We start from the raw sequence: 14,850 nt of genomic DNA on the forward strand, positions 1-14,850 counted from the left end.
CCCTTGTTTATCAATCTGCTGTTAAAACTCTGAACAGCTGGCAAACAAAACCCTGTCCCGTTCTTACGAAATACACTAAACACAGCCCAAACAATCTGCCAGCCGAACCAAGTCTTATGACATGACATGATGGGTGTGTGACTACAATCATAGACCACACGTCCTTTTTAAACTCGGTATGTTTTGCTGTTGACTCAGTAGACCGCATAGCTGTATCCTGTGGGCGATTGTGTGACAACTTATTGTTATCTTTAAAATGATCTTTCTTTTATTTCTACTCCTTTCCCCGTAACCTGTCTGCTATTAAAACTTTAAATAAAATTATTAGAAGGGGGGAATGATGGATGTTGCTATTGTTCATTACATTTCTTACCCAACTTTCTTTTTTAATAATAATAATAATTTGATTTTTCAGATCAGAATTTTACAATCACATATCCAACATACAACATAAAAATAAGATTCCAAGGAATCTCTTGGCCTCCCCTCCTCCCCTTTGTGGGTCCTATTGTTAGTCATTTCCTCCTGCATCTTTTATGAAAATCCAAATCTTTTACCTCTCCATTGTGACCAAAATTCACCATTAAACTACAAGTGATATTCCAACGCTACTAACGATTGTAGCTGTTTACGATGGTTTTGAAGATAAATTATAATTTCCCCCCATTCCTTATTAAAATTTTGGTCTTCCTGATTTCCGATTCTTCCGCTCATTTTTGCCATTTCGGCATAATCCATCAACTTAATCTGCCATTCTTTTCTGGTAGGGACTTTATCTTCTTTCCAAATCACCCAACCTTCACCATGAAGTCCCAGGAATCACAGAATCATATCACTGTAGAGTTGGAAGGGATCCAAGCACCATCTAGTTCAACCCTCTGCAATTCAAGAAGGGTTGCAACAAGCATTACAATTTAAGCCAGGCTAAGTTCCTGTTGAAGCGATAGCCTGGGTGATGGGCCATTAAGGAGAACAAAGGAAAGGGGCTCTGTGTGAGACTTCCAACTCTATAAAGTGGCAGTGATGTGAGCTAGAATTATAATAGCAAGCGGAGTTGGCATGGTAGATCTCTGCTTGAACTTAAGGCTGCAACTCTGGGAGAAACAAGACCCTTATGGGGTGTTAATGCTGTGAACCTCTCCATCGCCGGCTCCGGTTGCATATCTATATGAATAAACCATATATCACAAAGACACCACAGCCTCCGCTATGCCTCATTCCCAAAAGAATACTTGAACCTTGGGTAAGCACCTCAAACCGCTGGAATTTTGCGCCGCTTGGAGATTAGGCTGGTGTGCAGCAATCTAATATGAAGATGCATTTATTTATTAATAAATTTTATTTATTTAATAAATTTTATTTATTAAATTTAAATACTGAACTTCATCCAATGATCACCCGAATTTGCAATATAAACACACACACAAACCATACCACAGTAACAAGCAGTAGCAATAACCTGAAGGAGCGTCTCCACCCCCATCGTTCAGCCCAGACCCTGAGATCCAGCGCCGAGGGTCTTCTGGTGGTTCCCTCCCTGCGAGAAGGAAGGTTACAAGGAACCAGGCAGAGGGCCTTCTTGGTAGTGGTGCCCGCCCTGTGGAACGCCCTCCCACCAGATGTCAAGGAAATAAACAACTATCTGACTTTTAAAAGACATCTGAAGGCAGCCCTGTTTAGGGAAGTTTTTAATGTTTGATGTTTTGCTGTGTTTTTAATATTTTGTTGGGAGCCACCCAGAGTGGCTGGGGAAACCCAGCCAGATGGACAGGGTATAAAAAATAAATTATTGTTGTTGTTGTTGTTGTTTGTTGTTGTAACCCTGCCCCCAGTTAACACAGTTGAAATAAACGAATGTTGCAAACGGAATCTAAAAAGGAAGGGGAAGCAAAGCAAAGAGAAACTAGATATTTATTTACCATTTGGTGACCTTTTATTTCATCTGTTAATGACAATCACAGGACAGACCAGTTATCATCCATTCGACAACAGATATGGCTGTCATAATATCAACATACAAACATCAAATTAGCATGGCTGTGACAGGTTGATGGTGTGTTCCACTACGATGGACAAACCGAACTCCACCCTCCTGATAACTCCAAGCTGCATAATGAAACAAAATTTAATTTTTAACTGACTTGAGTAGGAATGAATATAGAATGTTTCTTATTTCTTATGATGCCTTACTTTTTGTTTTCATGTTCAGCTTTGTAAATTTATAAAACCCAATAAAAATATGCTTTTAAAAAGGGGGGAGGAGAATAAAGAAAGCAATTTAATTTAATTTTTTAAAAATGCAAAGCAAGATGTGCCTCCACGTGGGTTGAGATGCAAAGAAGTTGAGAAGAAATTTCACCCTTCTTTTCCGGCTGCTCCTCTGAGACAAGATGTTAATTTTTCTGGGGGGTGTGAAGAAGAAGAAGTGGATATTCCAGCTGTGGCTCCTCCTCCTCCGAGAAAGAGGGAGGGAGCGAAGTTGCCAACAGAGATTCAAATAAGTGGCTTTGGAGACACGCCTTCCTGGAGGAATCTGAAGCTGCAGGAGGAATTGGCCAAAGACCTTTCCCAGCAAAGGAGCCAGGAGGGGGCGAGAAAGAGAGCTCTTTGCACTATGGGGTTTTGCAGAGTGTGTGCTTGTGATAAAATGACAGCTGTAGTTCTGAAGAACAGGTTAGAGCTACACACAGCAGCCGCCACTGGGACAAGTCCTTGCAAGGCTAGCTGTAAGCCCCACCCCTTGGCCTTCCCTTCTCGTGGGCTAGTCACATCTCCCAGGTGTTTCCCTTGCTCAACAACCACTTGTGTTGGGTTGTTCTCTCTGTGTGTCTCTCAGGAGGAGGAGGAGACGCTCTTCTCAAACCACCCGGGCAGGAGAAGGAAGGAATCAAATCCTGAGCAGTGAGAGAGGAAGATTCTGCCGAACTGAAAGCCTGCTCTCTCTTATCTGTGGATTTGTGGCTTGTGGTTTGGGTGAGCGGCTCAGGGAAAGGGGGGAAAGAGAGGTTGTCCACCCCCCCTTCTCACTCTGCTGCAGTTTCTTCCTGAACTAAAGGGAGGGGGGAGAAACTGAAGCGGTTTGTCTGTGAGAACCAAGAACAGCTAAAGGTGTTCGGTTGCTGATGTGCACAGAGCTGGGAGCGCTGGGGTGTTTGGCACCAGACAGCAGGGCTCTGGAAAGCTGTTTCGCTTCTCTCTCTCTCTCTCTCTCTCTCTCTCTCTCTCTCTCTCTGTGTGTGTGTGTGTTTCCACGCTCTGTTATCTCCCAAAGGAGGTGAAGGAATTAGCTCCTCTCCGCTGTGAAGAAGAGAAGTGATTCAGCAACTTGGTTCGTCTCCTTCCTTCCTGGAAAGGGAAGGCAGGGGGGCAAAGGGCTGGGTTTGGGTTGGTTCCCTTGACAGCATGGCCCAGAGACCAGGAGCGGCCACCACCGGCTGCCCTGTCCCCTGAGGACTGCCTAGCTACTCTCCTGGCTACCACAGACTCAGTAGGACAGCACCTTACTTCTCTGAAGAGGACGCATCCCTCTGTTTCCCCCCCGTCTGGAGCCATGAAGTTCAACGGCTACATGAAGGTGCGCATCGGGGAGGCCGTGGGGCTGCAGCCCACCCGCTGGTCCCTCAGGCACACGCTCTTCAAGAAGGGGCAGCAGCTCCTGGACCCCTACATCACGCTGAGCGTGGACCAGGTGAGGGTGGGGCAGACCAGCACCAAGCAGAAGACCAACACGCCGACCTACAATGAGGAGTTCTGCGCCCCGGTCAACGATGGGCGGCAGCTGGAGCTGGCCGTCTTCCACGGCACCCCCATTGGCTACGATGACTTTGTGGCCAATTGCACCGTGCACTTCCATGACCTCCTGCACGGCACCGGGTCCTCGGACAGCTTCGAAGGCTGGGTGAGTCACTGAGCTTCTCCTGGGGCTGTTTGGCGTCTAAGGTAGCTTGGCACCTGTGCCCATTTGTGATGGGATGTGTGATGTTGTCTACCAGGACTGGGGGAACCTGTGGCCCTCCAGATGTATCAGGTCTACTAAAACTCCCCTTCTCCCTGGCCATTGGCCGTGTTGGCTAGGGATAATGGAAACTGGAGCTAGAAACATCTGGAGAGCCATAGGTTCCCCTATGTGCATGTGTATACTCAAGGACTCTCTTCCCTGCTTTGGGGTATTTGATGGTTTGGGGGGTGGAATCAAGGCTTTTTCAGGTGTGTGTGAGTGCAAAAAACCTGGTTACCAGGGTAGCTAGAAACCTGAAACAGGGGAACTTAAAAGAACAAATGAATTATCTTGCTGGGCCTGACCAAACATCTCCCTTGACCATCATACAATGATGGACATTGCTATTGATTATTACATTTCTTACCCAACCTTCACCATGAAGCTCCAGGAATCATAGAATTGGAAGGGACCCCGAGGTCCAGCTAGTCCAACCCTCTGCAATGCAGGAATCTCAGCTGAAGCATCCATGACAGATGGCCACCCAACTTCTCCTCGAAAACTCCCAAGGAAGGAGAGTCCACCACCTCCCTAGGGAGTTCGTTCCACCGCTGAACAGCTCTTACAGCCAGAAAGTTTTTTCTGATGTTCAGTCGGAATCTCCTTCCTTGTAACTTGAAGCCATTGGCTGGAGTCCTACCATCCAGAGCTTGAGAAAACAAGCTTGGTATTCAGACGATGGGCATCTACCAGGGAATGCCCGTATCTCAGTGGTAGAGCGTTTGCTGTGCATGCAAAAATTCCCAAGTTCAGTTCCAGCATCTCCACGTCAGGCTGGGAAAGGTTCCTGCTTGAAGACCTGGAGACTGAGATGGACCATTGGCCTGAGATGGCCTGAGGCAGCTTCCTGTGTTATTCTGTCCTCCAATCATGTGGCATTTGGAGGCTCATCCTCTTTGAACATGCAAGTACCATCCATACTGACTTACAAAAGCCCATACAGTGTGAGTTTTGAACCAGTGGAGGTCCCTATGAGTCCCAATGGGCAGCAGCTCCCATTGGTTAGTGTACTGGGCTATGCCTGTGAGTTTTTCCTTTGGATTATGCCATATTTGGCTGGTGTCTGCTAAATGGCAACATGAGAGGTGGCCTTTTCAGTGGTGGCACCCCAGCTGTAGAACTCCCTATCCTCTGTGACCTAGCAGAGGAGACCCTGTGGCACCTGCTCTTTTAAGTCTTGGGCACCTGTCTTTCAGTAACATCTGATGCCAGTGTTGTCGTTGTTAGATGAGCTGCTGCTGATTTTAGCACCTGCGTTGCGAATTTGAGAGTGTTTGATTGTAACCTGCCCTGAAATTGCTGTGCAACGAAGAGCACATAGGGAATGTTTCAAATACACGAATCAATAGCACCTTTCGCCATCCTCACCAAAAAGAAGGCAGAACCCTGTTGCCCCAGGACTTTGGTCTGTTTTTTCCAAAGCCATCTCACCTAATGGCTATCGCTGCACCTTGTGACAAGGCGTTCCGTCAGTTAATTATGTGTTTTCAGAAATCCTTCCTTTGCTCCTTAACCAATCCCAGCGTCTGGTGTTTTTCGGGTGCACCTGGTATCTGACATTTCACCCAGCCCTACTCTGCGGCTGGTGCTCAAAATACCCAAAGGTGGTGCCTACCATTCTTGTAAAATATATATTTTTTCTGGGTAAGCCAATGTTTATTTCTCCAGGAAAGAGATGCGTTTGATTGCTTCTCAGCAGGATCCGAAGCCTTCTTTTTGAATAAAGTCGCATCCAAGTCTATGAGTTACATATTAATGAAAAGAAATTGGAAGAGAAATGAATCAGATGAATGGGTTTTTCAATCAGAATTCCATTTTCATTGAAATCCCTGCATTTTAATGGCTAAAACAAATGGGGCTCATTTGAGGGGGGGTGGGAAGGGAGGGAGAAGAGAAAACAGTAAGTTTGAGAGTCACTGAAAGCACAATTCAACATGGGTTTATTCGGCAGTAAATCTCCTTGTTTCTATGGGCTCTTGCTGATAGGTAGGTAAGTGTGTGTGTGTGGAATCGCAGCCTTAAAACTTTTCAGAATGATTAGGTGGGTCCTGTGAGTGGCCAAGCAAGATCTATTTTATCTTTTATCCTGTGCAGTTCAAAAATCTCGCATGTTTGCAAAAGGTGGAAGATTTGCTGCGCGAAGGCGACATTTCTTTTGCCAACTATCTTGCACATCTAATGAGAAGGCTAGAGAGAGTGTTTACACCTCGCAGTCATTCAGGCATCGACAAGAAATGTGTGCCTATTGATTTCCCACATCGGAAGACATGGGGGTATTTGGAAATTTCTCAGGAAAGATGCCAGCTATTGAAAACCTTACACTTCAAATGTATTGGCCAGAGGGGGGGGGGAAACCTCTAAGCTGGCAGTCCCCGTTGCCACATGGGGTGAAGGCACGTTGAACACGTAGACATCCCTTCTCCTACAGAATTATTAAAGGTACAAGTTCCTTGTACCCCCTTTCATCCGGTTGTGTAGTGCTGAATGTGTCAGGCAAACACACACTCAAAGAAGGAGGCCTCAGCTACCTTGTCAAAGCTTCCTTGTTGGAGATTTCCTGCTGCCTTTAAATCAGACTCGCTTAGTGGTGGATAAGCCTATTAATTCCATTTTATCGTTTTCCCCAAATCTTATGTTCAGTTTGCAGCAGCTTGTGATTTGAAAACCCTTGCAGAAATTCACTAGTGTGAATTTGTGTGCATTCCTCCTAAGGAAGACATTTTGTGCATTCATTTTTGCCTATTGCAAATATTTCCCCCCCTTAACAATGCACTTTTGCGTGTTGCTATCCACGAACGCATGCATTTTATTTATTAATTTTTTTAAAATCTACACTTTCCCCATATATATATGGTTTTTGAAGGCTTGGGTTTTTTTTGGGAAAACCACATTGCAAAATTCAGAGGAAGTTTGAAACGTACCTGCATTTCGGTTAGTTTTGGGAAGTGTTAATTCAGAACTAGGTTTGCATTGAAATGAGAGCTGGGCGCAATTGTCCCTCATCTCTAGGGGGAATCTGTGGGACACCCCCCCCCCAGATCTCGTTGGACCCTCTACACCCATCAGCTCCTGCCAATGTAGCCGGCAGTCAGAGATGATAGGAGCTGTGCTCCAACAACAGCTGGAGGTCCACAGGTTCCTCATTCCATAGATAGAGTTGGAAGGGACCCCGGGGGTCATTTAGTCCAACCCTCCGCAGTGCAGGAATCGCAGTGAGAGAATTCCTTGCCCTGGTTTTCTTATAATCTCCCAAGTCTTCTGCCAGGGCTGACTCCTTCATCCTCCTCCTCCATCATTTCCACTGGCACTTAAACATCCCTTGCTTGTAGGCAGCTCCACTGCTGATGGAAGACAAACGAATACCTCATCCTTTGTGATGTTAGTTATTTTCTGCATTTCATAGCTTATTTTGCAGGCCTTTGGACTGTGCCCGTGCAACAGAAACTAACAAGGCTATGTGCTCCCTGCTGAATTCTTCAAATGACCACTGAACCTACAGGGAAGGTGGCTGAGATATTCCTGAGGGGGCCGGGCCACACAGCAGTCCTCCCCGCATCCAATAATATACAATGCACCATAATACCATTGACCTGATTCAGAGATAACGGATAAACTATGGCTTCACCACTGTTCCTAAGGCTTTCAGGGGGCTGCTGAGCCTCTTCGCTGTGTCCAAACAGTCCTCTCCTAGCAAATGAGCAGCAACGGGAGTGAGAATGAGTCAGCTTTGAACATTCCTTTGTTGCAAGGGGTTGGACGTAGAAGGCGATTGGGCCGGATCCGGCCCCCGGGCCTTAGTTTGCCTACCCATGGGTTAGACATTCTCCTGGAAGACAGATTTAAAGGTAAAGGTACCCCTGCCTGTACGGGCCAGTCGTGTCCGACTCTAGGGTTGTGCGCCCATCTCACTTAAGAGGCCGGGGGCCAGCGCTGTCCGGAGACACTTCCGGGTCACGTGGCTAGCGTGACGAAGCTGCTCTGGCGAACCAGCACCTGCGCAGCACACGGGAACGCCGTTTACCTTCCCGCTGGTAAGCGGTACCTATTTATCTACTTGCACTTAAGGGTGCTTTCAACTGCTAGGTGGGCAGGAGCTGGGACCGAAAGACGGGAGCTCACCCCGCCGCGGGGATTCGAACCGCCGACCATGCGATCGGCAAGCCCTAGGTACTGAGGTTTTACCCACAACGCCACCCGCGTCCTAAGACAGATTTACTGAAGGCTAAATTGGCTTTTTAATTGCCTTCTAAATCCGGCCTGCGGACGGTTCGGGAATTAGCGTATTTTTACATGAGTAGAGTGTGTCCTTTTATTTAAAATGCATCTCTGGGTTATTTGTGGGGCCTGCCTGGTGTTTTTACATGAGTAGAATGTGACTTTTATTTAAAATGCATCTCTGGGTTATTTGTGGGGCATAGGAATTTGTTCATATTTCCCCCCCAAAAATATAGTCCGCCCCACCAAGGTCTGAGGGACAGTGGACCAGCCCCCTGCTGAAAAGGTTTGCAGATCCCTGCTCTTCACATGAAACTAAATTGGATCTTCACGTTCAAAGGTGAAGTATCAGGCACTTGCGGATGACAACAGGGTGGCTGTAACCATCCTTCCTGCCCTGTGAGCTGCCAAAGGCATTCTGGCTGTCCATCACTGGAAACAGTACAGTGGGCTTGGTGGAATTGGTGTGATCTAGCCAGGCAGTACATTGTGCTTGTACTTATAGATTCTTTCTGAGCCTTTGTCCTTAAAGGAAATGTCGCTATGGGTCCCGCACAGAAAGGAAAGAGTGAACCATTAAACGATAGCTTTCAAACACAGACAGGTTGCTTTGAGAGCTGCCTTATGAAATTTAGAACAGTGTGAAATTCTGAAGGATGACATCAGTTCACATCTTGTTTTGGGGAAGTGTGAATCATAGAATCATAGAGTTGGAAGAGACCACAAGGGCCATCGAGTCCAACCCCCTGCCAAGCAGGAAACACCATCAGAGCACTCCTGACATATGGTTGTCAAGCCTCTGCTTAAAGACCTCCAAAGAAGGAGACTCCACCACACTCCTTGGCAGCAAATTCCACTGTCGAACAGCTCCCACTGTCAGGAAGTTCTTCCTAATGTTTAGGTGGAATCTTCTTTCTTGTAGTTTGGATCCATTGCTCCGTGTCCGCTTCTCTGGAGCAGCAGGAAACAACCTTTCTCCCTCCTCTATGTGACATCCTTTTATATATTTGAACATGGCTATCATATCACCCCTTAACCTCCTCTTCTCCAGGCTAAACATGCCCAGCTCCCTTAGCTGTTCCTCATAAGGCATCGTTTCCAGGCCTTTGACCATTTTGGTTGCCCTCCTCTGGACACGTTCCAGTTTGTCAGTGTCCTTCTTGAACTGTGGTGCCCAGAACTGGACACAGTACTCCAGGTGAGGTCTGACCAGAGCAGAATACAGTGTGAGTTTGTTAGGTTCACCTTTAAATGTGAACTTAATCAAGTTTCTCCTGTACTCAGATGAATATTGCGAGGATAGAACGCTATGCCTTGATCAAGCCTTTGAAAAGGAGGCTAATGTTCAGCGGCTTCCTTTTTTCATGGCAGTCCTGCAGGCCAGGGAGATAGGAACACATTTACTGAGTTGTTTCAGGGTGGGTAGTCCTGGGGTTTTGCCGCCCGTGGATCTGCCTTAGCTGCTTCTGGGGAGGAGAGCCTGTGGCTTTTGTTAAGCCATCTGAAGTTCCACTTGTGATCTTGCTTCTTGTGGCAGGTATTAGACAAAGGTAAACAAAACTCTTGGCCTCTGAGCCTCTGTGTCCATTAGGCAATGTGGGTGGAGTTTGTTTGAACATACTCGTTTCAGCTTAACAAATGAGGTTTTGCCCACACATGACCCATAGAGAGAGCCACGCTCCGTTGGGAGATGTCGATCGGCTGGTTCTGTAGCAAGAGTGGGATCTTAAGAGGAACGGCTTTCGTTCTTAATGTTGCATCACGGACCAAGTTTGGTGGTTTCATTTCTGATCTTTTTGTGTGTGGGTGGGATACAATCACATGCAGGCAAATTCGGGTCGCCCAATTAAAGCTAATTTGGTACTGAGGCAGGACAAACCCGTTCTCTTCCCCACCCACCCGTTGAACTTTTTTGCAGCAAGGTTTATGCTGGGGGAACACACTGGAAAGTGTGGGGTGGAAATTTATCGAGGCGACATTGTATATAACCTCTCTGCAACCAAATCAAGGGCAACACATGATAATCAGGTTGCCTGGAAGTGATCCTAGTCTCAATGGTATTCTTATTCTGGCAGTGTTGCAGCACTGCAGCTTCCGGATTGGCCCTTGCATATGCTCAGTGTGCATATGTTGGCACATGCATGACATCGCTTCACATGACAGTTGGATATGTGCCTGGCGTGGGGCATAGCAAGTGCATGTGCGTCACTAGGATCAGGAACAGGTTTGTTATTGGTTAGTCGTTTAGTCGTGTCTGACTCTTCGTGACCCCATGGAGCAGAGTACGCCAGGAACTCCTGTCTTCCACTGCCTCCCGCAGTTTGTTCAAACTCATGCTTGTGGCTTCGAGAACACTGTCCAACCATCTCGTCCTCTGTCGTCCCCTTCGTCTTTTTTCCCCAACATCAGAGTCTTTTCCAGGGAGGCTTCTCATGAGGTGGCCAAAGTATTGGAGCCTCAGCTTCATGATCTGTCCTTCCAGTGAGCACTCAGGGCTGATTTCCTTAAGAATGGAGAGGTTTGATCTTCTTGCAGTCCATGGGACTCTCCAGAGTCTCCTCCAACCCCATAATTCAAAAGCATCAATTCTTTGGCAATCAGCCTTCTTTATGGTCCTGCTCTCACTTCCATACATCCCTACTGGGAAAACCATAGCTTTTACTATACGGACCTTTGTTGGCAAGGTGATGTCTCTGCTTTTTAAGATGCTGTCTAGGTTTGTCATTGCTTTCCTCCCAAGAAGCAGGCGTCTTTTAATTTTGTGACTGCTGTCACCATCTGCAGTGATCATGGAGCCCAAGAAAGTAAAATCTCTCACTGCCTCCATTTCTTCCCCTCCTCATATTCCCATTCTTGACTTCAGCTCTTCTCATTTCCCCATTTGCAAATATGCGCATGTGTGTGTCCTCACGAAAATTCGCCAGCATTTTAGTGTGAATTTGCCTTAACCAGGGACGGATACCCCTGCTTGTTTCGCTTGCCAATTCCTGGCAAATTTCCACCAAACCCCACTCCCCAAAGCCCCCTGGCAGGGCCATAGCTCAGCAGAAGGACATGTGTTGGGGATGCAGGAGGTGCCATGTTCAGACCCTGGCATCTTCAGGTGGGGCCTGAAATGTCTCCTGTTTGAAATCTTGCAGAGCCTCTACCTGCCATTGCAAACAAGGCTGAGCTAGGTAGACATTACAGTATAGTACCAATATTTTCGAGTCACTTCCCAAAACTATTTGCAATAGTTATAAAACAGTTACATATATAAAACCTTGAAAACAGCTGCTTTATCTAGCTGGTTAGTTATTTATCTGTCGTCTGTCTTTCTATGTATATGGAGACTGAAGTTATAACTGGCTAGACTTTATCCATGTAATAGTAAAATCCTCCAATTTTACTATTTGGATATGTTAAAGAATCTGTACTAATAGAAGACATTAACGCAACATCGCTTAACTGCTGACGTAAATATTATTTGTCAAAATTGTAGGCAGGGGGGTGGGAAAATCATTCACAAGAGAATGGATGTCTTAAATCTGGGGCATAGTATACATGGTTGAGCTTACATATATAATAAGAATCAGAGAGGGTAGACAAGATGATGTTTTTATGGAGAGATTAACTATAATTAATCCAGAATGCGGCAGCTAGACGGGTGACTGGGAGTAGCTGCTGAGACGATATAGCATTGGTCCTGAAAGACCTATATTGGCTCCCAGTTCATTTCCAAGCAGAATTCAAAGTGTTGGTGCTGACCTTTAAAGCCCTAAACGGCCTCAGCCCAGTATATCTGAAGGAGCATCTCCACCCCTATCATTCAGCCTGGACACTGAGGTCCACCTCCGAGGGCCTTCTGGCGGTTCCCTCCCTGTGAGAAGTGAGGGTACAGGGAACCAGGCAGAGGGCCTTCTTGGTAGTGGCACCCACCTTGTGGAACGCCCTCCCACTAGATGTCAAGGAAATAAACAACTACAGTATCTGACTTTTAGAAGACATCTGAAGACAGCCCTGTTTAGGGAAGTTTTTAATGTTTGATGTTTTTAATATCCTGTTGGAAGCCGCCCAGAGTGGCTGGGGAGGCCTAGCCAGAGAGGCATGATATAAGTAATAAATTGTTGTTGTTGTTGTTGTTGACCAGATTAATAAGATACAGAGTAATGTAAACCCATTGGCCTTTCTTGGAACCTTGTGATATGATTTTATTGTGTTTGCTTTTGGCGTGGAAATCTGCCCCTACATGTTTAGCGTCAGATATCCCTTTCTACTTTTATTCCATTTGCCCTATGCTGTTATACTCCTTTATGTTATAAATAAATATATGCAAAAAATAGTTAAGAAACTGTTGCATATATAAAAACAATTGCATATATAAAAAAACAAATTTGAGAACACTTATAAATATAAACCAAGGGTGGCGCTGTGGGTAAAACCTCAGTGCCTAGGGCTTGCCGATCGCATAGTCGGTGGTTCGAATCCCCGCAGCGGGGTGAGCTCCGTCTTTCGGTCCCAGCTCCTGCCCACCTAGCAGTTCGAAAGCACCCCTAAGTGCAAGTAGATAAATAGGTACCGCTTTATAGCGGGAAGGTAAATGGCGATTCCGTGTGCTGCGCTGGTGCCGGCTCGCCAGAGCAACTTCGTCACGCTGGCCACGTGACCCGGAAGTGTCTCCGGACAGCGCTGGCCCCCAGCCTCTTAAGTGAGATGGGTGCACAACCCTAGAGTCGGACACGACTGGCCCGTACGGGCAGGGGTACCTTTACCTTTACCTTATAAATATAAAAAGTAGTTTTAAGCATGTGCCTAAAACCAATTCAAATCCAGTACAGACTCCAGCTGAGATAATGATTTTCAAAAGCTCCTTAGAAGATGAACGCCTTTAAGCGGCACCAAAAAGAGCAGGTGCTTGGCTGATTTGCAGTGGCAGGGAGTTCCAAAGGGTGCCACATTAAAGCTCCAGTTCTGACAGCATTAGGAACATAGCTCTGGACAAGCTGCTATCTGCAGCATACACGGATTGATGCAGCGATTGATTAGGAATGTAGGGGATGAGATGCTCTCTTAGATATCTTTGTCTCAAGCTGTCTTCATACACTAATACCAACACTTTAAACCTAGCCTGGTAGCTAATCGACAGCCAATGGCCTGGCTGTATAAAACAAGTTCCTTCTACTTTGGGCTTGCTTCCTTCCTGAACTTAGGCCTTGCCAGGTCTGTGACTCATGCAAAAATGCAGGGAGTGGGCTCTTCTAAGGAACAGGTAGTTCTGATGTTGCACATGCGTTTCATTTGATAGTCCCCCTCCCCAGAGAAGCAGGAGGAGATGTTGCATCAATCCTGGCTCTCCTTGGGAAGGGCTCCATCGTCTCCAGTCACCTGCCCTCTCCCAGACACAACCCACTGGAAATTCCACGAGGCACAACCGCAAGGACTTAATAAGTCTCTCAAGCCTTCGACCCAGATCCTTTGCTTTCTTTCCAAAACAAAACCAAAGCAGCAGTAGGGAAGCAGACATCTGTAATAAGGACTCGACGGCTGCTGTAATTACATCGCAACCTCTTGCCTTGGTGCCAGAGGGGCATGTCAGATTAGCACAGCTGTTTTGACATATTTTGGCAGAGGTTTTTGTGTGCGGCAGGTGCAGAGCAAAGTGCGCTTGGGCTGCGTTGCATGCTTAAAAAAAAAATTTGGTTTCTCAGATTAAAACTTGACAGTCACATATCCAATATGCAACATTAAAACAAGATTCCAAGGAATCTCTTGGCCTTCCCTCTTCCCCTTTGTGGGTCCTGTTGTTAATCATTTCCTCCTGCATCTTTTATGATGATCCAATTTTTTTACCTCTCCATTGTGTCCAAAATTCACCATTAAACTACAAGTGATATTCCAACCCTACTAATGATTTTAACTGTTTACAATGGTTTTTAAGATAAGTTATAAATTTCCCCCATTCCTTATTGAAATTTTGGTCTTCCTGATTTCTGATTCTTCCGGTCATTTTAGCCATTTCGGCATAATCTGTCAGCTCGATCTGCCATTCTTCTCTGGTAGGGACTTTATCTTCTTGCACACTTTAAATTTTGAAGCGAATTTCCTTGCAGCCGATCTCCTGTGCTTCACGCGATCTTTCATGCTGGTCCGCCACCCAGGCTCAAGATGCTGCAAAAGAGAAAATGGTGTCCTGCCTCCTCTTTGTCGGACGTCCTGCTGTCACACCCCACAGACCCTGCCTGAAGTTACTGGAGGTGGTCTGGGTGCAATGAAGGTTGAAGGAGGAGGAGGAGGAGTTTGGACTTGATATCCCACCTTTCACTCCCCTTAAAAAGGTAAAGGGACCCCTGACCATTAGGTTCAGTTGCAGACGACTCTGGGATTGCGGCGCTCATCTCACTTTATTGGCCGAGGGAGCCGGCGTACAGCTTCCGGGTCGGTGGCCAGCATGACTAAGCCGCTAATGGCAAACCAGAGCAGTCCACGGAAATGCCGTTTACCTTCCCGCAGGAGCAGTACCTATTTACCTACTTGCACTTTGATGTGCTTTTGAACTGCTAGGTTGGCAGGAGCAGGGACCGAGCAACAGGAGCTCACCCCATCGCGGGGATTCGAACCGCCGACCTAGGCTCTGTGGTTTAACTCACAGCGCCACCCGC

At 46.6% G+C, this 14,850-nt stretch overlaps 1 protein-coding gene across 4 annotated transcripts in view; it reads left to right on the top strand.

Moving 5' to 3' along the window:
* The first annotated feature begins 2,465 nt into the window (after positions 1–2,465).
* The window catches only part of PRKCH (protein kinase C eta), a 102,098-nt gene continuing 89,713 nt past the window's right edge, over positions 2,466–14,850 (top strand). For all 4 annotated transcript variants that reach the window (XR_014168332.1, XR_014168333.1, XR_014168334.1 and 1 more), the window contains exon 1: positions 2,466–3,898. Coding sequence is in view for 1 of the 4 variants with exons in the window: in XM_081911460.1 (XP_081767586.1) it covers positions 3,551–3,898 (348 nt within the window). In the remaining 3 variants the exon portion in view is untranslated. The remainder of the gene's footprint in view (positions 3,899–14,850) is intronic.

Source organism: Podarcis melisellensis (genome assembly GCF_964234715.1).
Source record: "Podarcis melisellensis genome assembly, chromosome: 1".
Classification (NCBI taxonomy): Eukaryota; Metazoa; Chordata; class Lepidosauria; order Squamata; family Lacertidae; genus Podarcis; species Podarcis melisellensis.